Source organism: Pleurodeles waltl, chromosome 6, assembly GCF_031143425.1.
Source record: "Pleurodeles waltl isolate 20211129_DDA chromosome 6, aPleWal1.hap1.20221129, whole genome shotgun sequence".
NCBI classification, from domain to species: domain Eukaryota; kingdom Metazoa; phylum Chordata; class Amphibia; order Caudata; family Salamandridae; genus Pleurodeles; species Pleurodeles waltl.
This window is the reverse complement of record NC_090445.1, coordinates 1,447,718,665-1,447,745,384: the sequence shown is the minus strand read 5'-3', so window position 1 is coordinate 1,447,745,384 and position 26,720 is coordinate 1,447,718,665. Positions and strand designations below refer to the sequence as shown.

Sequence of the window (26,720 nt, the reverse complement as noted above, 5' to 3'; positions counted from 1 at the left end):
ATGTATATTCACTGAAAAAAACAAAGATTGAAGTAATGTTATAGTTAGGTGAATATGTCAGTGACAACATTATCGTTTTAAACTAAAAAGCACTGAAATTCACCAGTTATAGTAAGCAGAGCTAACAATAATGTGCACCTCCACCAAGCACTGCTTATGACCTCACATATTACATCACTCATGTTCTATGAAATCATTTGTAAAACCATAGTGAATTTCTAAGGTGTTTCCTTTAACAAAAACAGATGTTTTGATCACATCTAACTATAACGTTACTTATACCTTTGTTTTGCTCAGTGATCTTCTAAGTTTTTTTTAAACAAAATGATATCTTTTTTATCACACCTTTCACCTTTTTTTCCAGTGAATTTTTAGGGTTTGACATAAAGATATATTTTATTACCATACGTAAGGCCAACCCCCTGCAGCAAAGGGCTTTTAGCCGTGCAAAGCAGTGGGGGTTGGCAACTGAACCTGGCCTGTGCCCAGCCCTGTGGCCAACCCCCCTGGAGGCAGCCAAACCCTGCACAGGCAGCCAGCCCCATGCTGTGCATAGTCTTTTGTTGTGTGCGGTTTGGCATGGGCCGTTGGGCCTGACTTGCAGCAAGGCCCTGGGTCCAATTCCTTGCAGGCAGCCAACCAAAGACAGGCAACCCTACACTGCGCATGGCATTTGAGCATGCATGCCATGGAGTTGACCACAAGAGCAGGCTTGAAGCCAGGCCTGGTGTCCAACTCCCTGCAGACAGCCAATCTCTACGCTACGCATGGCCTTTGGTCCTGCGTGGAATGCAGTTGGCCACACTGTCTGGATTACAGCTAGGCCCTGCATCCAACTCTCTGCAGACAGCCAACCCAACGCTTTGTACAGAATTTGGCCTGCCAGTAGGCCCTCCACTCAAAATCTCATCAGGCTGGCATTCCAACACCATGCACAACCTTTGGTATGCGCAGCACAGGGTTGGCCTTTGGACCCTGGGGGTTCCATGCCCCAGAGCAAAAATATATGGGAAGGCTCATGCAGCCCCCTTCTCCAAGTCTTAATTGGTCTGGTGACCAATCGCTCGGGCCAAATTCCAATTAAAAGGGGACAGGGGCTGTATGGCCTCCCTCCCCAAGCCTTCTTGGGCCCCGGGGACTGCCTCCTGCAGGGCCAAATTCTAAGGGAGGGTGTGCAACCCCTCTCCCCCAGCTTTAATAGGCCCTGGGGACCACATCCCCTTGGAGCTAAATACGGTAGAAAGGGGGAAATGGCCATATGGGCCCATGCCAGAGCCTTATCAGCCCACAGGACCCTATTACATGGGGTCAAATACAGTAAGAAAGAAGAAGACCGTGCAGCCTCCTTCACCAAGCCTACTTCGCCCCAGAGTCCCCATTCGCCAGGACCCACAACACTTATATGTGGATGCTCCGATGCCCACCCAGGGCACCCACTAATCACCACGTTAAGGCTGTGGAGGGAGTCCCTGGGTCCACGCAGCCAGCTCCCCACATGGTGCAGGAGCCGACATTGTTCCTGCACAGATGGTGTAGCTGTATTTTTGCATGCCTCCTCCGAACGAGAGCAGTATGTGTTCCTTGCCTGCTAGAACGTGGGTGGGGAAACAGAACAGAACGTGCTCCAAGCCAGCGGGAGCATATTTAAATCTACTGCTGGCTGGGAGCAGACCTCTATGTTTGTTCCCTTCTGGCGCAAGATTTAAAAATGCTTTTACCAGGCAGAAACAAACATGTTTCACTGCCCACGCTGCTGCTGGCAGGAAAACTACTGTGTCCTGGCTGTGGGCGTCCCCGGGCAAAGTAAATGAGTCAGCCCCAGGGAATGGGTCTTAGGGGCCCTTTTATTATTATACCCAGCTCCATGGGATGGGTTCCCCCAAAAGGGGCCCTACTCCTGGTACCCTACTCATATATTTAATGAATATGACTGCTGCTATTTTTTTTGTTTTTGCCGAGATACCGGGTGTTCCACAGGATTGTGGCCAAAACTGACATTTTTTTATTATTTGTCCCCACCACATGGCATAGAGGGATATGGTGACCCTACCCTGCCCCTTTATTCAATTTATTTTAAAAATTCAGGACAGGGGACTAAGTTTCTGAGTCCTGTAATGGCTGCCAGCAACATTTTTCTCTTGTTGCTGGTAGATAATCAGAGTGCTTCTCCAGTAGGAGTCTTACTCAAATGGGAGTAAATAGGTCCAATTATAAAAGGCGCCCTGGGCCCATGAGAAGGCTCTATTTTTTTTTTAATTGGGTTTAAGGGACTCTTGCAACTATTTTTGCAGTAGCGCTGCCTAAAAAAGCCGATTGAAAATGCATTGGGAAATTTGCTTTTGAGACCTCTGATTTTTCTCAGCCCAGCTTCACAGATCACCCTGAGGTGGCTTAAATCCCCCAAAAATATATTGGTTGTTTTCTTACGCAAAAGCATTAAATATATTTCTTTTTTTTCTTGCTGCTTTTCACTATGTTCTGTTAGTATTATCCCAGCATGCATTGATTCTGTAAGATTCCCTTGCAGTCACTGTGATTGGCAATGTGATTACTCCATGGCTTGATTTTATCCTGTTTGGGTCATACTAATAAAGGAGTCAATGTGGGTATAGATTTGGTAAATAGCAACTTTTGTAAATTTGTTTTTTGTACTTTTGAATGTCCCTCCCTGCGCCCTTCCTAACTTCTCTTTACTCCTCTCGTTTTTAGTAGAAACCACACATTTTCCAGCCACTCTTTCTTGTCCCTTCCACATTTACACCAAACAAGTACACCTTGTGGCGAAAACATCCTCACATAACAGACTGGGTAAACATAGAAGGAGATCAATGCCCAGATATTGGTGAATAGTAGTTATTAGAAGGTAAAGTAGTACTACTGAAGTATGACTTTATGACTTTATAAAAATTCAATGGGGAATAGACATTTTGGGCACGCATGAGTATGGATATGTATGCCATTGCTAAAAAGATACATCTCTAAGTGGAAGAGTTCTCTGGTAAACCTTTGCGTGAACTTCATTGACTCTTAGCCGTTGACCAATGAATGCAGAATATGTGACTATGCTTGAATAGTGGAAAAAACGGAAATCCTACTCTTAGGGTCTGCCAATCAAATCTGTTTGCTATAGTACTGGCCTGATGCGCTGCTGCCATTTCTAGCCCCACAACTAGATGTAATAGCCTGCAACTGTGGTGTGGCTTTGAACAGTGAACTATGCTTAGAAACCCAAATGAACACCGTTTCAAAATATGCTTTCATTTACATATTTTCAAACGGATCTTACCTCTACTTCGTTTCTCTAAGAAAACTGCCTAATCCTCAAAATGCCTATCTCCAGATTAAATCATTGCAACAATTTCCTACCTAGCCTTCTCAACAAATCAATCTGCAAACTCCAAAGAGTTCAGGACCATGATGCTTATTGCATATGTCAAATGTAATGAGACAGCAGATTTTGTAAATAATCTCTTTCTGCACCGTCCACCAATCTTTGGATTGTCCCCATCTACTTCCACTGCAGAACGGGATTTCAAAGCTGGAAAATGGTCACAGAAGAGGTCTGGAACATCCACAAATGTGTACTTTTGCAGGAGCACATAAACTCACAAAGCGTTTCCCACTGCAGTTAGTAGAGTTAAACACATGAAAATTGTCACTGGAGTTAATCCTGTCATGAGACTATGACTCCAAATGGTGGCTGGCAGAAGTCAGACCTACACCCAGCACCCACACCGGGAACTTCAGAATCATCATTGACAGCAAACTGGACATGACCACACAAGTAAACATGGTCATTGCATCCTGCTTCCACAGCCTGAAGATGTTTGGGAGATCTTCAAATGGCTCCCAAGCAACATCAGTAAAACTGTCACTTAACACCTAGTCACCAGCAAGTTGGACTGCAGGAACAGTCTAACCCAGGATCATGAAGCAACTCACCAGAAGAAAACAAACCACTCAGAACTCAGCAGCCAAAATCATCCTTATCCTCCCACAAAAAATTCACATTACATCACACTTCAGTGAGCTCCACTGGCTCCTGATACACAAACACGCTCATTGCAAACTCCTCATATACACATTCAAGGCACTAGACATCTTATGTCCCACCTCCCTTTACAGTTGCATCTCCTTCTATCAACCACTCACACATGTCCACTACGTGGGACTCCTATTCATACTTCCAACACATGCACACATCCAGATCTGGAGGGTAGGCGTTCTCTTACATTGCTCCTAAAGCGTGGTACAAACGCCTATTCCATTCCAAAGCCCCCGCCTCTCTTATTGAATTCCACAAGAAGCTGAAGACCTATCTTTTTTATTAACCAACCTTTCCCAGGGAGGGCTAAGTACACACACCTGCTCAGCGCCAGGATACACTTTCGGATGATAGTGCACTTTAGTAATACATATAACATAACATAAAATAAGATAACATGACATAACATAACATGTGAAACCAACGTTTGCAACTAGTTGCCTGGCACCTATTAAAAAGACTATGTAAGTGTGTAAGCCAAACTTACAAATGCAAGTAGCTTTCTGAATTGAGTCTTTAGTATTTAAGGTTACATCCATTAGTCCACAGGTTCAACTACATCTTTAGTCGCTAATCGCTATGGCAATGCTTCATGAACCTACAATTCTTTTTATAAAGAATAAACACATGCGCTGTTGGGGTGAGAATATCCTGTGCATGCTAACATGGGCATGCAACCCTTGCCCTGAGTTACCTAGCTCCATAACATGTGGGATCTTGATATTTTTGTTTTGGGCAAGCATGCACACCAATCATGCATGCACATTGTTGTGTAGGCAACCCTGTTAAGGTGTGAGGCCAACAGCCTGGCTCTGTGGTCTGCTGGAGTGCTCCAAGCATAACCTCAAGCTGGCACTAGACTTGTCTCTCTAACATGTGACATATATATCAAGCGGTGGTTGAATTGTACAGCATTAGATAGACAAAGGTATAAAAGGAGGGAATAGAGAGAGTTGTTGACCAGTTTATTTATCTTAGCTTTGTTTAATAAAGATGCAATTGTTTTAATTACATCTTTAAGCACTATTGTACTACTCCAGTGATGGCATGATAAACAAATGGAATTACATTATTCTGTGCTGATGTCTTTAACTACTGCTGCAACTGACATCCCCGGTGCCAGGATATGGAGCAATCATAGTCTACGAAGCTGATTTATTGTATATTTACATGTACTGTGCTTATATGAAGCACAATAAAATGTGTTTACAAAAAAGAGGGAAGTAAATTGGACGATGAGCAGCAAGCTGATTTCTGGGGGCTAATAAGGACAGAAGGAGTGTAGTTGTCCATTATCATATTTTCTTCTAATGGTCTCTTGACTTTACCTCAGATTGGCGGAGTCTTGGCCCCCTTGTACATCTCTGTAATCAAAGTCATTATCTTTAACTGTGCAGACTAGGCTTTCCAATATGTACATTCTTTTTATGCTACTCATTAAGATAAAGACTGATCAATTTTGAAGGTCAGCAGCATTCAATTAATTATTGGTGCAGAAGATAGCATCTGTATGATAATGTAATTTGAGAAAGTGATTAGTCTGCCAACTAACCTCAGTAGGACTTCCCAGCACCAATCGTGCCAGCCCTTTAATGTGTGCAATCGGTGAGGGAGAGGCTGGATCTTTTTGGTGTTCCTGGCACTGTGCAAGCAAGGTGTCCAACACAGGTCTCCTCTGAGGCAGTTCCTCACACATTGTAAGTAGAAGGGAATGCAGTGTATGGCTGAGGTCCAGTGGCTGTGGAATCGAGAAGAAACATTAAGACACTTACAAATGAATTACTATGCCTCAATAAATAAACTGTAGAGCACCAACCCACACTACTTCACTCACAAAGAAACATCTTTCTACCATGAGGAGACATGGACTATTTTACATGTGTCACAATGACAAACAAATTAAAATAATTATCTATAGACCAAGAAAAAGAAAGTCTACAGCAATCTGAAGATAGTATAGAAAACAAAGGCCTGATCTTTCAAATCAAGTGTGGGTGATACCCACTGGAAGATCAGATTTCTTCTGTATTATGTCCACAGGCAACTACAGAAGTTAAAAACTCTATGAACTTGGCTCAATGACGTATCTTGATGATTTCGAATCTTAACTTTCACTGAATGCCAAGTCACTTGGATTTACGATGTACACCAACCTCAACCTTAAAGAATACAGTGCCAGAAATACAAAGACAGTACCAGCTCTCCCACTCCTTCCAGAAAGGGAGAACAGAACTGCTGTTCAAGCCCTCAATATATTGGATGGCAGTAGCACCCTTCTCCATGGTCTCTCAGACTCCACGCTGGCAACCACTAAGAACATCCAACACTACGCAGCACATTTCATCTAGGGTCTGAAGAAATATAATGACATCACCCTCATTTTGATGGAACTACATTGGCTACCCTTCCTGGCCCGCACCATCCTCAAAACCAGTTGCATAATTTACAAAGTCAACATGACCAGCAGCCTGGCTTATCTTGCAGACAAGCTCAAAATCTCTGCCCTTTCTCGACACATCCACAGCCTAGACACCATCAGACTGCACATTAAGCAGTGTAAAAAACAAAGAAATAAGGCAGCGGCATTTTCCAGCTATGCACCTAGGATTGGAAACAACATCCCTGTATCCATTAGGACCACCCTAACGCTGCTCCATTTTAGGAACAAGTTGAAGATATACCTCTTTTAAGAACACCACATCACGATGCATTAACAGTCCACAAATCACCTACCACTCCTATCACTTGTTCCAATTTTACTCGTCTTTTACCTTGTACAGTGCTGCACTGGCTTTTGCCTAGATGTGAGCAACAGACGTTCCACATACATACATAGCTACAACTGAGCTCTTATTTCTAGACTCCTTCAATCATGCTATACTGCTTGAGTCTATCTTGTTATAACCCTGCATATGCAGTATGGTCTAATGTTAAACATCTTCAGAGACTGTCAAGATTCTCTCTGACCTCAACATGTACTTCAGTAACTGTGTGTTGGTAGTAGAGCCATTCTAACACCTCCACATATGTTGTAATAAATCTGCAGAGGATGTCAAGCTTGATTCTGGAGAGGCAGGCCAGCACAAACTACTATCTCCCAAGTGAGGTTATAATTCTGAGATGGCTGCCAATGCTCTTCACATCTTCATTTTTGTTTTTATAAAGTTTAATTGAAAATCTCCACCTACGCATCTTCTTAGTCTTCTGTGAATGCTCTGCAGCTTGACAGCCCTGCAAACAATCAGAATAGCCTGAATGTGTGTTTCAATTTCTGACTGGTTGAAGAGCAGCCACTCAGCACACTAACCATCTGGAATGATGCATTGGCTGGAAACCTAGTGGCTTATCAGCCTCATTTTGATGGAACTGCATTGGCTCCCCTTGCTGGCCCACACCATCCTCAAAACCAGTTGCATAATATACAAAACCAACATGACCAGCAGCCTGGCTTCTTTTGCAGACAAGCTCAAAATCTCTGCAGTTTTGCGACACACCCACAGCCTAGACACCATCAGACTGCACATTAAGAAGTGTAAAAAATAAAAACAAGGCAGCGGGTATTTTCCATCTATGCATCTAGGACTGGGAACAACACCACTGTACCCATTAGGGCCGCTCTAACACTGTTCCCATTTAGAAACAAGTTGAAGATGCATCTCTTTAAAGAACACCACAACACAATGCACATTGACAGTGCACAGTGCACAATGACACATTAACACTCCACAAATCAGCTACCACTCCTATCACTTGTTCCCTTTTACTTGTCTTTGCCCTTGTGCCGTGCTGCACTGGGTTTTGCCTAGATGTGAACAATAGAAATACCACATACATACATAGCTACATATGAGCTCATTTTCAGAGTGCTTCAGTCATGCTATACTGCCTGTGCCTTTCTTGTTATAACCCTGCAGATGCAGTATGATCTAATGTCCTATCCACAAGTATATTGTAAAACATCTGTAGAGACTGTCAAGACTCTCAGTGACCTCCAGATGTACTTCAGTAACTGTATGTTGCTTGTACAACCATTCTGCCACCTCCACATATGTTGTAATAAGTCTGCCCAGGATGTCAAGGTTGCCTCTTAAGTAGCAGGCTAGCATAAACTAATATTTCCTAAATGAGGTTATAATTCTGAGAGGGATGTCAATGCTCTTCACATCTTCATTTTTGATTTTATAAAGTGTAATTGAAAATCCCCACTTATGCATCTTCTTAACCACCTGTGAATGTCCTGCAGCTTGGCAATCATCAGAATGGCCTGAATGAATGTTTCAATTCTGACTGGTTGAAAAGCAGCCAATCAGCACAGTAGCCATCTGGAATGATCCATTGGCTGGATACCTTGAGGCTTATCAGAATGGTTGAAATACTTCATAGCCATTGTGGAGCAGCAAAGCATGAACCACATGTGCCCATATTCTTCAACCTATGTTAGACTGCATACACAGTCTCAGTATCTGAGGTGGTTTTAGGCTTGTGTCCAGCTGATGACACTATGTGAGGCCTCAAACAATGCATTAATAGCATAGCTCTGACCAGACGAAAGTAAAATGACCTTTACAATACACAGACTCACTGCTAGTTACAAGTAGTTTAAAACCTGGGAAGGTAGGTTGATCAGTATCCTTTGGTAATACAAATGTCAATGAAAGACAAGGTCTGAGGTATTCTTCCACTGTCCTGACACGCATGGTCATGTTTTCTCACAATTGTCTGAACTGTAATAGGAATATTTACAAGGATCTCTCTGGCCAACACTTAGGCTGATGTATTTAGCAAAAAGTCATAAGAGGATCCCTGAAACTATTCCTAATATCTTTAGGTGGTCATTTTAGAATTTTTTTTACACTTGTGACCACTTGAGAAAGAATTAATGATATCTTCGAGATTATTTTGAACATTTGTTGTAGGAGCTCATCATATGTTCATTCATTTTTGCAATGACATTCTCTAACACATTAGAGCAATTGTTTCATCAGGAAGAGATTTATATACCCACAAAATGAACTGGACAAATTGTCCTCATCGCACCAGGCACCACTGACCCAGCAGTGCACCGTATTCATTGAAAGCATAGATACCACTGGAGAACGTCCTTCTTATTCAGCCAAAAAAAGGACAGGGGCTCTGAAAATATGCACCCCCCAAAAAACATCTTTCTTCCTCTAGAGGGGATTCCATACGTAGTAATGAGCTCTACCCAAGTACCTGTTGCTGACAGACAGCACTCACCTGCTCAGATGGAACTTTGTAGTCAGACGACCAGTACAGTGTCATCCCCAATGAATACACCAGCATCTAGAGGGAGACAAAACACAGAATGTGAAAAAACAGTGCTTTATCAATAGCAAAGCAACAGGACAAAGACTAAGGGGGTTATTCTAACTTTGGAGGAGGTGTTAATCCGTCCCAAAAGTGACGGAAAAGTGACGGATTTACCACCAGCCGTATTACGAGTCCATTATATCCTATGGAACTCGTAATACGGCTGGTGGTATATCCGTCACTTTACCGTCACTTTTGGGACGGATTAACACTCCTCCAAAGTTAGAATAACCCCCTAAGAAACTTGAGGACAAGAGCAAAAGAGTCACTAATCTCCTATCAACCTTAAGTAGGAACAGACAGAAAAGTAGTAGCAAAATCATGCACCTATCAATGAGCTACTTAACTAAAACAACCATAATTAAACAGAAAACACCAATATGCACTAAACACTGTGAAAGTAGTAGTAAAATGCACACACCACTCATAGTAATATCAGAATATATTAATCACTGAGATAACATTAATTAACATAATACATCCATCTCTGAGCTTATAGGATCACTCTACACCAGTCACACAGACAAAAGGAGTCCAATAGACCCAAATCTGATGAAAATAACAGGACTATGCAGCTATTTTTACTTGGCGCATTTTTAATCAATGTACTTTTTCTACAACCTTTTATTTATTGTTTGCCTCACACAAAACACTTAGGGGGTCATTATGACCCCGGCGGTCGGTGTTATAGTTGCGGTAGTACAGCCAACAGGCTGGCGGTACATACCTCCATATTATGACATCGGCAGTTTGGCAAAAGCCAAACCGCCAATGTACCACACCAACCGCCACTGCGGTAACGACCGCCGGGCTGGAGACTACAGTCTCCAGTCCAGAGCCCGTCACTGGGCCGTCCACGGTAATGTGACCCCAGCCACCGATATGGTTTCCGTTGCTTTTTTACCGCCTGCCACTAATAGGGGTCTCCCCCTTCCCCCTCCCCCTCCCCAGAGTCCTCCCCAACCCTCCCCCTCCCAGACATACACACACCTACACGCACAGACATACACGTGCATACACACACATACCTACATTCACCCACGCATGCATTCATCCATGCACACACACATCCACACACACTGACATACATACATGCACACAGCATTCACACATCACAACATACACGCACATTCACATCCATTCATGGCCACATGCATTCCAAACGCACCACACCTGCATGCATGCACACAGAAACATACACACACACCCCCACACACACACACATACACAACACACCCCCGACACCTGTCGGAGCACCCGACTTACCTGCTTGCAGGGGGTCCTACGTTTATGCCAGCAGAACACCGCCAGGCCATATCATGAATCATAATACAGTCGGCGGGGTCTACTGGCATGGCGCTGCTGCTGGCAGCAGCGCCACCTTACCGCCGTCCGCCGCCAGGACTGTAGCCGTAATTCCATCAGCCTTATGGCGGAATCCCAGCTATGGTCATAATATGGCAGAGGGTAGGTAGCCACAGCAACGGTCTTGTGGCGGTCGTCGCCGTGGCGGTAGGCGGCATTTACAGCCTATGTCATAATGAGGGCCAAAATCACCTTGCATTACTTTTTTGTAGTATGCTGCTGCGAAAATAATATTTGACTTTTGGTTTTATGTGAGTGAATAGATTTACTGGGTTATCACTTCCTAAAAAAGGTTCCCTTCAGTTTTGCATGGAACAATTTTTAGTATAAAACCTGTTATTGGAATTATATATGGCTTTCTGCTTGAAGACGTTGATTAGGTTCAGCAGTATCTGAATTATGCATTGATTTCTTTTAGTTTGTTTGACATGTTTTTTAAAAATTATTATTATCTGCTCTATAAAAAAATCCATGTTCAAACGTCTGATTTACAGTCTCTGTAGGATTTATACTTTAAATTTCACTACTTCTCACTTCTCATTTTTTCTCCTTCTTATTTAATGCACAGGTAAGCATCTGATTATTCTTTCTTAATCTATTTTCTCATATATTTTGTTTTACTTTTTTATGTTCTTCGCATACTTGAGTTCAGGGGCAGCTCCTGCAGTACTCCTTGAATGGCAGCAAATGTACTATTTTTGGGAGTCACAAGCCTTGGCAGACGGAGGCTTGGAAAGCTGCACCGGTCTCAGGCATAGTATTAGCAATCAGACACCCAAACGATGATGGGATGAAAGCTTGCACATAGTCTAACATTTTGCAGTTGCTCAGAATAACATTCCAACCTATAATCTTTTGCCCTCTGTGTCACTCTAGAAAGAGGCCCGCCTAATGAAAATCAGTACAATCATGTTCCTCCTAGAAACAGTCCACCCCTAACTTGGTCATCTCACACCTCCACTCTGCAACCCACCACTTTTTTTAGTTGGGAAATTTGAGATTCACACCCACCAAATCTCACTGATTAAGCTACACTCCTTCTCATTTCAACGTTATTCTCTAAATTGAGAGTGCCAGGTTTCCACTTTATCCTTTCCAGGTCTTACGTTTTGTTGATCTTCTAATTTAACCAAAACTACCTTCTTCACTGAGTTCTGCTTTAGTCACTTTAGAGTTTACATATTCAACTGTCTTGTGGCTTTCAACTTTAACTTGACTAATGTGATAAAGATCCTTGTTTGAGTAAATACAGATTAGACAGCAAAACACTTGTACAGAGTGCTTGGGAGGTGTTCCTTTTATTTATTATTTTCTAGCCCTCCTATTTACATGTGAACCTGGTGAAAATGTTCTCATGTCAATCATATGTATATAGAAACGGCAAATCCATTATGCATTCATCAAGTTAGAAAAGGATATTTGTACACCCATCATTCGGCCAATGGGAAGCACAATAGAGTGCTATATTTCAATCTACCAGCTATACAATTGCACTAATTAAAAAAAACTAAAATGTAGCCTATATAATATACCAGTATTATATAATAACACTAAATCCTAAAGGGAAGTTGAAACAATGGTGGAGGGGAGAAGACTTTCTGCCTGCCAGGAACATTCCTCCCAGTGCATTGTTTTAGATGTAGTCCATAAGAAAGATTATATTCATAGACAATAGTGTTTGTACCCTGTATTGGCACAGCAAGTACTGGATATCCTTGAACATATGTTTCAATATAATTAGGTATAATTAAGTATGGGGTGCTTGGTACACTGCTTTCAATATATCATGTTGTGTACAACTTTAAGCCACAGGTACATCCCCAGAGTTCAACAACCAGAATGCATTTGGGAGAACTTGTGAAGTGTGTTTCCTCCACCCTGTAACTATTTGGGTATTCCTGGAGCTGTTTGGTTGATGAGTCATGGAATGGGCCTGCATGCTTGAAGTGGAACTTTACCTGAGCTTCTACAAGCATCATTTCAGACATCCCCAAATGGAAATGGCTATCCTCTTCTTGTTACTACCAATGGCCATGAAACCCATGTGTCCAGAGATGTCCAGCAGCAGCTGCGATAACACTGATGGTGAACACTTTCTATTTTTACGTACCAGAACTACTATGAACTGCAACAATCGGAATGCCCTTGGGGCAACTGGTGCTGATTTGCCAACAGTGTGCCCCCTTCCCTTCTTACTATATGTAGCACCTCAACTGACACCACACATATATAAACTTAACATTGGAGTTATCAAAAATGAATTACTCGTGTATAGTTATGACAGTTTAGCTTTGGTTGTTTAACATAATCCAAGTTATGGCTTCAAGATTATTTCCATTGTTCAAATAGCAAAGTATCTTTGAGTATGGAGCCTCGACCTCCTCGCATGACTCTTACCTTGGCCAACATCACCTGTTTACTTTTACTCTGTGTCTGTACCATTTCTGGAGCCTTGAAAGTGGCGATTTCTGGATGAGACACATCTTGCAAAGACAAACTTCCAGTGATAGACAGAAGAATGGACCAGGGGCTGATGACGTACTGGCAGGAATCTACAAGGCATCCAAAGGAGACAGAAGAAGGATTCAGCTGGATGAAGTTCAACTGATTAAAGTAGATTTAACTTCATCCTTATCCAAGGTTTACAGAGAAGTATAAACTTTAGGAATGCCTGTCTTCGTTGAATGCACCTTGCTTTGTTGGAAGACTACTCATGTACAAAATATTTTAAGTAGCAAGGAGTGAAATACTCTAAGTGGACACACCATTCAAATGGAAGAGTACAGGTACTCCACATACCTACACTACGGCATGTACGTCATTTTCCATTTAAAGTATTGGAGTGAAGGATGTTTAATCAAATCAAGCTATGAAACAGGTTGTTAAATTGTAAAGCATTATATCGGCAGCAGTGTCAGTGTGATGACAAAACCTATCATGTAGGCATTTTATTTGGAGAAATTGCACCTCATTAGTTCACACTGTTTTGGCAAATGTGCTAATTGCCAAGATCAAATAATATGGAATAGGAGTTACATGTGCAGGTAGGAGATATTATGGGTATGTTTTATTGTAGATCACAAAAGTTGAGTACTGTACACTGGTCTAAATCAGATCAATATAATCTATTTTCTTGTAAAGGGATGTCAAAGAAGCCATTTTCTGGTCTTTGAAGTACAAAGGATACAACCAACTACTACCTGCACAATACAGAGTCACCTGCAGGCAATGATCAAGGGATGCCAAGCCAAGATCAAGAAACAAGAACCTGAGAGACCCCAAAATATGTCATTTAGGAAGAGGGATTTAGGGAGGCTACAGTAGTCACTGTGTCGGCTTCTTGGCTTCTATGAGTTAAGGAATTGAAATTATTTAACAGTAAAAATAAAAGTAGTGGATCAATTTCCTGTTAGTTCCCATTCAATTTGACCATTGTCGATAGCACAAGTGTGAAACAGCAAAGCTCTGACGTTACTGAAAGCATTTTCATTCTGAGGTGCTGGGATGATTGTTTCAAACAGTTGTACTAATGATGAACATACAACAAAGCTTAAAAGTACTTTCTGGTGCTGTGTTTTAATGTTACTAACTTATACAATAATGAAGGCTCTTCCTACATTGTCACGTGGAATTCAATTCTGGACTTTTTTTTATATCACATCAGAGAGAATTCACAAACTTTCACTTGAAGATTTCTACTGAGGCAAAAATAGCAAAATAACCAATTTTCACAGGCTATGATAAGAGGTTTCACACCCAAAACCCAGCTTTCACTCACCCCTATTCAAGTCTTCCAAAATACGTTCTGACACCAAAAGTAACAAGGCCCAAATCTCTTCTTCTTGCAAAGGTCCTCCACGTGTTTGCAAAACATCAGCCAAGGTCACGTAGCTCATCTCCCAAACCTGCAAGAGAGAAACACCAGTAGAGCCTATTACTGAGAACTCCCCAGCATAAAACCTGTGGAAGGGATATACTAACAAACACTATCAAGTACATAATACAAAAGAAAGGCAGCAATCAAAAGAAAGAGTCAAGTACTTCAAATAAGTTCTTGCAAGGTAGCCCAAACCAACGTTGAAGAATACTGTTCCCAACACCGTAAACCTCACCCAGCCCTGACAAGCAAAGGATTTCAAATTGATAGTTTTTACTTGATTCTCTGGGTGGTTGTGCATGGCCTTTCTTAGTTGGTGGACCTATTTGTCTGGTTAATTCAGATAATAAACATGACTCCTCCAAGCTAACAAGTTATGCAACACCCAGCGGCTGTATGTCTGTGGATGAACTCCTATTAAATGGACAAATAAAGACTTTGGAGGAAGGCACAACCGTCAGTAACAGTGGAACTATTTGGAAGGTGCAGTTGATAAGGCTGAAGATTGTCCGATTGACCATTAAGTACGTGACAGGGCAAAGCGGAGGCCTAAAAACTAGGGAGTCGGTGACATTTTAATTATGCCTGTGTAGTGGAAAGCATTCGAGAAATTTCACACTTCGTAAACTAATATGAAGTTCCCTCAAATTTCCCGAGGATAGTGTAATTACGCTTTGCTCATTCCAGCAGCCAGACATCCCACTCAACATGGGTGCAACATGCTGCAGGAATGTGTTTTCCACTGTCACCCCAGTGGCAGCCTCATCTCCATTCCTGCACTAAAAAGTTACACTCCGTCACTTTCTGCAGAGCATAAAGGAAAATGAGCGTAGAGATTGCAAGAAAAAACAAGCATTTGCAATGCAATGGGTATCGCGTTTGCTCGAGTTAGAGCTATTAGCGTTGTAAACTCATAGTCAGACTTTTCTTGCCACATAAATTGAACATGAAAAGTAACAGTTTCACATAAGCGGCTGATTCAAAGCCCCACGCCATGAGCATGAGCACAAAGGAGAGACACAAAAGGAAAAAGAAGTTTGCTTGCAGTCAAACACAGTGGCAAAAGTGCAATTAGCCATATAACAGGGTCGATGGCCAAGGCGGTAACAAAACCACCCCAAGGAGGGACAAACCTTAAAGCATTTAGCAATGATAACAAAGGATTTTTGAAGTGCAAGACCATGAACGAGCGATAGTGATGGGCGTGAGGTGGGCGTGGTTAAAAGCCCATATAGATAACGACACGTCGTGAAAAGCAGCACTTAGACGCTCGACCTAAATATAAGTGGCTGCAGGTTTGTCCTTGTGCTGCACTAGGAAAGTTCCTGCAGCTGTGATAGTACAATAACAGTTTTTTCTTTAAAAATCTTCATCAGCTTCCCTCTGTGACCTCTATACTAATAGCAGCATTTCACTGGAGTGATAACGATGATTAGTATTCCACCACAAGCAATTCTAAGTGTCTCTGTACCCTGAATTATCAGGTCGGAAAGCTACGAAATAGATAATTTCAGGCCTGGAGACACTGAAACATGCTGCAAGGTCTACAAGCAGTCCCAGCCAACCTCTGCTGCAGCACAGAGGGAGCAGACAATGCTCCCCCAAGGCAGGTTCAAGACTGCCATGACCCACTGTCCCACCATCACCAACTCTGACTGCGCCTCCTGCTGACACTTTCCATTTGCTCGGGATAGGTGGGATATGTCAGCGTTTTTTTCACCAGAACTGGTGAAACCTGCACAGTACAAAATCCAGTATTACTGGCTCCATATAGTCTCTATTCAGGGTTAAAAATATAATAGCCGGAAAATGGTTCATTAATATCTGCCAGAATGAGAGATTCTGGTCCCGCTTAATCCCAAATTTAGGTTTACTGGCAAAGAAGGCTTCAGCAAGCTGGCAAACATTTAAAATACAAAATTAATTTGCGACCCATCAGCTTTGCAATTCGCACAGCATTAACAAAAGCATAAAAAGTGTAAAACAAATACCTTGGGCTTTTTTAGATTTTGCAGGAAACGTGTCCAATATGAGATTGACAGATTACAACATGTTTATTATGCTAGTCCTGTTTAGAGTTACGTGGTAATTACTAAAATGGGTAATACAACATTCTGCATTGAAACAATGTGAAGATTAACCCTATCCAAAGGCGTGGGTAAACAACTCCCTATATTAAGGCAGAAAACAAGCGCTAAATTGGATTGCCACTAAACGGATCTAAATGAGGGCAAAACCAGTTCGAATGTATATTTGTTTTAGACCTTTTTTGCAGAGGTTTGTGGCAGGCCATCTCGACAGTACATTCAACGCTAACAGACATGCTTTGACTCAAACTGCACCCTCTGATGCTTATTAGACATTGGGATGCTGTGCTCTGTTCTGCCAGGTTGTAGAAGGATGTACTCTGCTGCCCTGGCAACGAACAACCTGTCACATTTAGTGGTCTCTGCTTGGCAGGCAGAGATCTCTGTGCTTTCAGAGGAACCACCACCAGAATGGTTAACCTGGAGACATTGAAGCTTTGCTGTTCAAGCCCCATGTTCAATGCACCCGCACAGAAAATATGTTTTCCTTTATTTAAAAAAAAAAACAACCATCCAAAGTGGGGCTCTGTTTTTAAAAACAAAAATAAATGTCCATTCCTGGGAAGATTTCTCCTAGCAATGGTCCCATATACTGGGATTTTTCTCCTAGCGTGAGGGGATATATGTTTGAATTCCTGTAGAGCAAAACCATTCTTTCCCATGCAGTGCTGCACAGGAAAAAATTATATTGGAACACCTGTCCTCAATAAGGTGGGCAATCTGATGACCATTGACCGATGGGCCAATGTCTGTTGAGTGATAGGTCAAAGGTTTCTGCTGGTGGAGACAACGGAGGCTCTGCCAGCAGAAACTTGACGGCCCCTTGATTTTAAACAAAGCAGGGAAATTGTGAGTTTGGCAGACATGAAACTCCGCATGTTTGTGGTGGAGTACTACGTATAAAGCCCTTTGTTTCATCTGCTCTATCGCTCGGCTGCACGAGGTGCAGCAGTATGGAGCATAACATGATGCCAGGCTGCTATGAAAACAACACAATGTTAGCAACATTTGTCAGCCTTTTAGAACTGCAATTATCATTAGTTGGAAAGAGACGATACGGAAAACAAAGTCAGTAGAGGGACCTGAGCATTGGAGAAATGTGTCCACTTCTAGAAAGCCCAGAGATCAGCCAACAGAAGCATTCTGCACCAAAACAAAGGTGGTGGAGGATCTTCACCGGGGATGCCAGGTAGATCGAGAGTAATTAGGGCTCTGACCACCAGCAAATGCAGCCAAGTTTCAATAAAAGGGAGTATTCTTTTGAGAATTCTCAACTGAACAGATGCAACTTCAGGCCATACAAACTGCACCACAAGAAACAACTTGGGTGTTAAGCAGGATAGGAATTGTAAAAATTGGAGCACATCAATTATCAGGTGATAGCCAGGCACTTGGCCAGAGCCTTAGCACGTGGGTGATGTGATAAGCCAAATATGAGGTGGATGTTATGACCCCAGCGTGATGTAGTAGTCTGGACAATTGCTGCTTCTACAGTTTGAAGAGAAAAGAGGATAAATTTGACCCTTGTTGGACAATACAGCTTAGTTCTCTGGTTTCTAAAGTGAAAGGCGAAAGAGAGAACTGGCTTGTCCCTTCTCAGCCACAAAGGATTTAAACCATTTCAGGACCACACCTGTAAAATTAGCTTTGACCAGAGTCGTGATCGATATGTTATGGTTGAAGGTGATAAAAGTGAATGGGAGATGTAACAGAATACAGAATGAGCATTTCAGTACTACAGCATCAACACGCTATAAAACCCGAATAGCACAGACAGCACTTCGGGCTTTATGTGGCAGCTTTACAGGAAATCAGCTTAGAAAGGCTCACAAAGCTTATAACACGGTTCAAATTTAGTAGCTGGCTATGGGATATTTCCATGAGCTTTTTGAAATATAGCAGTAGGATGATCGAACAGAAATTGCTTCAACCCCCCAACTTAAAAGAAGACGCCTTCAACAGCTTTTCAACTACTGCTGTCTTCCAAGCTCCAGAAATTGCATGTTTGTGCAAAAAAACTAATGAATAATGTACAGTGCTCATTTATTAGAAATGGACACAGCTGACTCATATTTCTAGCTGGACAGAGGGGTGTTGGGGAACCATTAAACCTGTCTTATTGATTTATAATACTTCAACAGTACCCAATCGCAGTAAAGGGGGTGGCATCCCAAGACATTTGAGACACGTAATCAAAATCCGCAGTACAATCTAAGGAGGGACAGATAACACTCATTATTATAATACCCAGGCAATAACATTAGTAGAAAGTTGAAAGTGAGTAAAACAGGTGTGGGTGTTACATAACTGGACTTCAGGAGAGCCATATGCACAAGAGCACTAAAGACTAAGCTATGGGGATGCGGAGCAATCTGAACCCACCACCATCGGGTAGGAGTCCGTCAAGGATATCAAAGTGTTTGCCCTGTTAATGTTTTGAATGTGTTCAGCCACTATGGGCAACCCTTTATTTCGTGAATAAGGATAAGTAGGTATGGTATAGGATCATGCTGGATGTTAACCTCTTCAGTGTGGACAAGTATCATTTTTGGCTTCAATTTTCACCACATGCATGTCCCAAGTGTCGTATCTTGTACACAGCTGGCCCCTATCGCAGAGGGATCTCAGCACACGTGCCTCCACCCACGCCCATTTCAGTACCAACTGTTGCCATCTGGAAATCTCCAGCGGCAGAGGCGCCTTCCACTGCATAGCAATTTGTCCTTTATACAGATTAAATGCTAGGTCAGCAAATCTGTGGAGATATTTGTCCTATTTGGCTCTGGGATGGATGCTCAATAGGCAGGATTCTGAAGCAGTGGCCAACGAGCGATCTGTTAAGTCAGAAATTTCAGCAGCAACATCACTCCACACACTCAACAGTGGGGGGGCAGTCCCATACCATGTGGTAAAAACCCACCTCATCAAGCCCCCGCGGGCATCTGGGGGTAGAAACAGGGAACATATGTTTAGTTCTTTGTGGGAATAAGTATGCCAGCTGGATGAAGTTAATCTGTGTGTAGCGGAATCTGGGATTACAAGATACCCTCCTCACTTGTTGGAAACCTACAATCCAAAGTTTGGGTGTCAGTGGTTGTGGGAGAACAGAATTCCATCTGGTAAATGCTGCCACCAGGTAGCAGTCTCTGATAGGGCTCCATACAACAGTGTTATTGTTTTCTTTGGGCCAATATCTAATAGTAATGTGTGAAGGATGGGGTAATGCAATGGCTCAGTGTCACTAGCACCCCAAGCCGTGCTAAGTAATCGACGAATAGCGTTGTAGGTCAGGAAATGGCCCAGGCGCAGGAAGGTAAGCTCCATTACGGCATCATATGATATAAAGGTGCCATTATCAAAGTAGCCTCCCAGTGTCTCCATCCCCGCTTCTATCCATGGAGCGAGATCATGAGTCCTGGTTAAGTGGGTTCCACCTGCCAGTTGATTAATGGTGATTAGGGGGAATACGGAGGGGTGCAAGACCTGCCCCGAAAGTATCGGTGCCAGCAAACATAAGCAGTCTTCACTGTGATGGTGCCCTTGAACAGCGGCCGTGTGCGTTCTGAGAGCCAAAGTATATGGGAGTCAAGTCTAATCTCGCACATATCTGCTCAGCTTCCACATTGGCATAGGTACCGAACCATCGGAGGGGCCACTGCAACTATGCTGCAGCATAATTGGGTTCAAAGTTTGGTTCACCCAGACCACCCACCAGGAGCAGGCATTGTAGAATTGGCAGTGCTGCACAACATCTTTTGTTGCCCCATACTAATTCCAATAGTAAACCATTCAATTCTTGAAAGAAACTCCTGGGAATACCTATGGGCAAGGCTGCAAAAAATACAGCAATCTAGGAAGGATAAACATTTTAGAAACTGCCACTCTTCCCAATGATGACAGCAGAAGAGAACCCCAGAAGTGGAGAAACCCCTTGAAGCGTGCGGTCCAAAAATCCTTTCCAGCTGAGCAACTTCCCTGTGCAATGTGCGCTGAACACCCCCTGGGGCTGGGAGGCACTGGCCCCTCAATACTGATTTATGGGCATCCCATTCCGTGGTTCGAAGACCAGTCGAACCACTGTTGTGTTTCAAATATTGTGCAATGCAGCCACAAAGCACCTCTCTAAATGCAGAGTCTAATAAAGCTTCGGTCTGCAAACGTGACGTGGGAATAGTAGGATCTGGTCTGCCTCACTGCACAGTGAGCAGCAACGGGGAGTGGTCTGAGACCGTACGAGCGAGGTACTCTGAGTGCACAACCATTTGACCTCAAGAGGTAGAGCCCCACATTAAATCTATCCTAGTATGGAGGTCATGAACTGGGGAGTAGAAGGAGTATTCCCTCACTAACGGGTGCCAAGTGTGCCACAAGTCGTGGAGCTCCCTATCACCAGCCCAGGATCCCAAACAGTTGGAGGTCTTTCTACTGACTGCGCTTTGCAATGGGGGAAATGACTGATCAAGTTCCACATCTGGCACACAGTTAAAATCACCTCCCCACAAACAGGGAGCCAGCAGGTCACAAAAGAGGGCAGGCATAAGAGTACTGAGGAAGTCTCCCTGGGCAAGGTTGGGCACGTAGATACTCACAATTGACAGTGGCACTCCGTATAGCAGTCCCTCTAGGACAATGTAGCGGCCCCCTGTGTCCACCCTGTGATGTTGCCTAGTGTATGGCTCCCCCGGCGCTATCCATATCAGCACCCCTCTGGCAAATGCAGATGACAAGTTGCTATATATTTATCCTCGTTACCTTTTTCTAAGTTCCCAAAGCTCGCTTTCTATGAGATGTGTCTCCTGTAGTATGGCAAAGTGCACACTGTAACGTTTAAGAAATGCATGAATGCGGTACCTTTTAGTTGGTGTTGCCATGCCGCGTACATTCCATGTCATTACTTTGTAGCAAGGGACAACATTATCAGTGCAGGTCACAAGATGGAACGACGTGTGTGAACATGTGCATCGCGGTCCACACCCACGAGTGAGACTGTATGTACTGATGGCTGTGTATTGTGTATGTATTAAAATTACTATTCCCTGTACTGCAAACTCCCCATCTGCACTCACCCCACCCTCCCCATTCTGCAAAACCTAATCAAACAGAACCAGTATAACAACCATAAACATCAAACTTCAAAGCTGGTGGCAAAGGGGTTCACCGCCAATTATCCCCGGTTCGATAAGGAGAGAAAATAAATAACATTAGGGGGTAAAATCTGTCCATGTAGAAATCTTTGATCGAGGCATGATAGGCTTATCCGTTATGTATCTCTACCTTGGCTCAAAAAAATAAAAATGGTAAAACAGAATAAAAGCCACATCCGAAACCTTCACAAGTAGAGGTACTTGCAGTCGAGGCATGGGCATCCGATTGTGACACCGGTGGGCCCCACCCTAAGCAGCTGCCAGAAACCATGTAAGACTGCAGATGGGCAAATAGGATTGTCAGCAGGAGCTGTCATTCCATGTTGCATGCACTGGAAGAACATCAAAACAGGTACCCCTAATATGTCACAAAACAACTGAATGCACAGTTCCACAAAAAGGAGAAAGAAAGCTAAACCCAATGAGGGAAAAAAAGAAAAGAAAAAACAGGTCCCTGTGAATATCCAAAATCTGGAATGAGAGCCCTCACTCACCAATTGGTGACATGCTTCATCATCAAACTTTGCTGCTCGTCAGGCCAGCGCTGCAATGCCTGTCGGGCCCCTCAAGGGGGCTCTTTGCCAGAGATCTTTTATAGAGAATATTTGCTGGTGTGTGAATGTGATTATGTGGGGATCGGTAAAAGGAGATGCTGTTAAAAATGACTAGAGGGAGAAATCCCAATAGAACAATTTATTGAAAAAAGAGAAACCCTCTGTCATGATTAAAAACAATGAGTAAGGGGGAAATAGAATAATGTCTATTCTAGCCTATTAACATATGGTGTCTGGTGACCACAATCCCTATCTTCTGGGGATGTAGTGAAGGCAGGATTAGTGGTCCCTGCACTGCCATAAATTACCCCTAATATGTCTACAGACATGTTCTGGGGAACACCTGGGTGCAATGCACAGCGGAAGGAGTCATTGCAGGCACTTCCATGAGCAAAAATTCGGAGGTCATCTGCTGTTTGTGGAGTAACATCAGGGCTTTTAGTCATGTCAAGAAGGGTGGACTGAGAACTCCCCGTATCCGAGTCAGAGTTCGACTAGGACTTATCCCATAGCGTTCTGAAGACATTCTCAGGTTAATATGCTGTCTCCTGTAGTGCCTCGATTCTTTCCGCCGCTGCTTGGGTTTTAGTGGGTTTGGCTCAAGATCGATTCCAGTGGTGGTGACGAGGACAAGGTGTCAACCATTCCCCATTTTCATGATCCTCTGTCAAGGATTGAGCAGTGCCCTGGGCCATGAGCCCGAAAGCGTTGCAGGATCATGTCTCGATCTCTGTATTTGAGGAAGCCGGCGATGAGTGGGTGGGGAGGGCCCCCAGGTTGTAGTGACCTGTCAGGGATTCTATAAGCCTGTTCTATGGAGAAGAATTACGGGAACGTTCCCTGCAGTACATTGTCCATTAGGCAGTGTTCTAGCAAGAGCTCTGCACTGTGACCTTCCACTTTTTTCAGGAAACTCATATTATTCCGGCAAGAACATCCTTCAGTATCCTCCACTCTGGGGTGTAAGGTCGCCAGTTCTGCACCAAGCCGCTTCATTTTTTCCTGCAGCTCTTGGACAATGGGCCCCATGGTGTCCAGGGATGACTCAGTTTCAGCGACCCAGTCAGACAGTTTACAGTGGTCCGCTCAGAGAGGGTTGACATTTTTTTCCAATTATGTTTTTGTGTCCAGAATAGCCTGCAAGATTTTCTCGAATTGACTAGAGTGTGCCTGAAGCGTAGTTTTCAGGTGCTGCAGTGCTGTTGAGGCATCCGTTGCTGCAGCCGGGATGGAGAGCCCTCCCTGGCCATCCTGCGGAAAGTGTCTGGTTGCCTTGGGTTTCACCCCACCTCACCACCCTCAAATGCCGCCAGTTATTGTGCTCACTGGGTGAGGGCTTGAAGCGAGGGAAAGCGCAGGTCCCCCAGGATCTGGCACGAGCACCCTGCTATATAACAGGCCTCACCTCTGATTATGCCCTGGTCACCGCAGAGGGTACACTCCACAGGTCCAGGTTGTCAGGCACCAGGGCCCCCCCCCCCCAGTGTCATCGATCCGGAAACAAAGTCCTGCTCAGAAGCAGGGCCAAAGGCAGGAGTGGTCGCAGTCACTCCAAGTCTGGGACCGATCACAGCACAGCGGGACATGCTGCGCCGCCCAGCACCCCCTCCACACCTCCTCAATCCTCTAGTGCCAAGCTCTGAGGAGAAAGGGCATCTGGTAAGTCCGACACTGTGCCCACGTCTGGCCGCCAATATTTATCCAAATGCAGTGGTCGGATGGGCAAGATACATCAGGTTTCTGCCACGGCCTGAGGCGGAGCTGTACACTAAGCGCCCGTCTCAGCCGCTATCTTGGCCATGCCCCCCCCGGCACAATTTCTTTTAACAATGGACATTAGTTGATATCACATAATAGGCTCAAAGAGATTCACAGAATAATCAGGCCCACTGCAGCTTGGCTGATATACACAACAATCTTTTGAAAGAAAGATTAAGACTAATAACCCTGGTAAGAGAGGAAAGAATACAGATCATTCACTTGGAAAAATACACCAATAAAATCTGGGTATGTGATCTGCTGTAATAGAAGATTCTCTAGCAAGTCCTGCAATCTTATATCAGTACTTAAAACAAAGGTAAACATAATAGTTAGTGGAGTGCATGAGGTGGGCATGGGAGGGATTGCGAAAGCATGCTGGATTGGAAATACTAAATGCCCCATCTGTCAATAACCCTGTATTCCCTCCACTGCAGGACAGGCAAGCAATGGCGCGTGCCAAGATGCGGCACATTTCTACATTCTCAAACCTCTACTCGGATGATAAATTCTTGCTGCTGTTTACGGCCTTGCCAGGGGTGCCAACCACCTTGTCTGACACCCTTCTATACGATAATTTACAAGCTACATGTCAGACGAAACGCGGCTTGTTCCCAAGACCCCCACCACCGCTCCCACCACTTGAGCAGATGTACAAGTCCACCTCCATCCACAAACCTGATAAGAAGACTCTATAACCAAATGCAGACACACATGCCCCAATTACAAACACAAAATCACAGGATGCATAGAGTGCAGACTAAAATTCCCCTTTGACAGAGATGGTGTGGACGTACTGCTGTAATCAATTGACAATGCTATCACCAAAATACAGACTGCGACTCATACACTTTAAATTCCTCTGTCTCTCTAACACCCCTAAATCACTCTTCAGAATGGGACTTTCCCTAGACAACAGATGCCTGCAAAGCGCCACAGGCCAATTTTCTCCATCTGGCATGTAAGTTCCCCTCTGTGGCAACAATATATGACATTATACAAGAAATCACAGGTGGGACACTTCCACATGGCCCCTTGATTGGCCTGCTTGGGTCTGAGGCGGACGGACCTCCCCAACCCCCCTGCCCAGAACCGCAAGCTCATTACAATGCTACTCCTTTTAGCTAAGCCGACAGTGGCCATGCATTTAGGCAGGAAGCCAGCTCCCACCATAAAGACATGGTTGGAAGATGTGACATAATGCCAAGAATGGCTACCTAACTACTGGGAACTCATGCCGGCCCGCTTCCACCCCAGGAACATCTGGGAACCGTTCCTAGTATACCTACGTCAGCAAACTGAAATCCGCAACACTGAGGGGAATCAAAATGGGGTGGAGGGGGAAGGGTCAGACAGCCCTGGGCTCGGGACTACTGCCCAGGACTTATGCGGTCATTAAAAGGGAGAGCCAACAAATGGTCCAAACAACAGAGTGACAGTCAGCAGATACTCTCCTCTATCCCTGTAGACAAGATGCAGTATGAAGCCCCATGGCTGTCAAATGTCCAGCCATTGTTATTTCTTCACACATTGGAAACATATATTTTTGTAAATGATTATGCCAATCGTGGTATACAGTGACATTGTACCCATCTATCATAATGTATGCTCACGTCATGTTTGTTCTAACCTTGAAAAATACAATACATTTTTTATTTTATTTTTAAGACCCATAATAGTTATATTTTAATATGATATTTGTCCTGGTAAACAGCTTACAAGCACAGTGATAATATCTTATTTGCTACTGATAATTTATTAGCAGATGTTATTTACTACAGTAGTCAGTACTGCTTATGCACTTTCTCAGATGTTTTCTAATGTCTATGTGAGAGTCATTAAATGATTTTGTATCCCAAGATACCTTGGATTAAAGTATTATGTACATATAGACTGTGACCAAAATAAAAATGTACAACAATCTGAGCAAACTATTTGATGAGAGTGTTTGGAGATGACCCAAATGGCTTTAGAGAAAAATCTCACACAACAATTCAATTAATGTACAATGGCATTTACATCAAAACAAAATAAATTTAAGAATACAAGAGGTAAAATCTAATTGGTTCACCATTACTTACAATATTGGGAAAAAAACGATTTGATGATTTTTTTTTATTTAGGGAGTACCACAAACACCCTGCACAAATTGACAATTTAAAGTGCTATAATCAGACCATACTGCCTGAATGTTTTCCTCATCTCAGAATGTCTAATTTTATGTGGAATAAAAAATTGATCCATGTGCCCTTTTTTCTTAGTCAAATATGGCACCCTTGCAAATATTACTTGAACCAAAACACATCTCTCAAACAAGATTGTTAATCCTAATATGACCTAAATAGATTTTTTTATTATGTAAATTTGAAAATTCACAAATTTGTGACACAGTCAAACCAAAGAGTGTACAATATACACTTTGTGGTATCATATGGCATGCGGTCTTAGCAGACATACTAATAACATATTTTGCAAGCCTTGATGCACTTGTGAAGTTGCCTACATGCACAGATAAATCATATACTGACTGGTGATAACAGAATAGTGCTTTTTCCACAT

General features: G+C 43.3%; 1 protein-coding gene across 1 annotated transcript in view; it reads right to left on the bottom strand.

The window, feature by feature from the left end:
• FRMPD2 (FERM and PDZ domain containing 2) overlaps nucleotides 1–26,720 on the bottom strand; it is a 393,759-nt gene that overhangs the window by 326,866 nt on the left and 40,173 nt on the right. The window contains exons 2-5 of the mRNA XM_069240896.1: nucleotides 14,520–14,646; nucleotides 13,139–13,293; nucleotides 9,284–9,349; nucleotides 5,598–5,783 (exon numbers count right to left, since the gene is read on the bottom strand). Of these exons, the coding sequence (XP_069096997.1) occupies nucleotides 5,598–5,783; nucleotides 9,284–9,349; nucleotides 13,139–13,293; nucleotides 14,520–14,637 (525 nt within the window). The 5' untranslated portion in view covers nucleotides 14,638–14,646. The remainder of the gene's footprint in view (nucleotides 1–5,597; nucleotides 5,784–9,283; nucleotides 9,350–13,138; nucleotides 13,294–14,519; nucleotides 14,647–26,720) is intronic.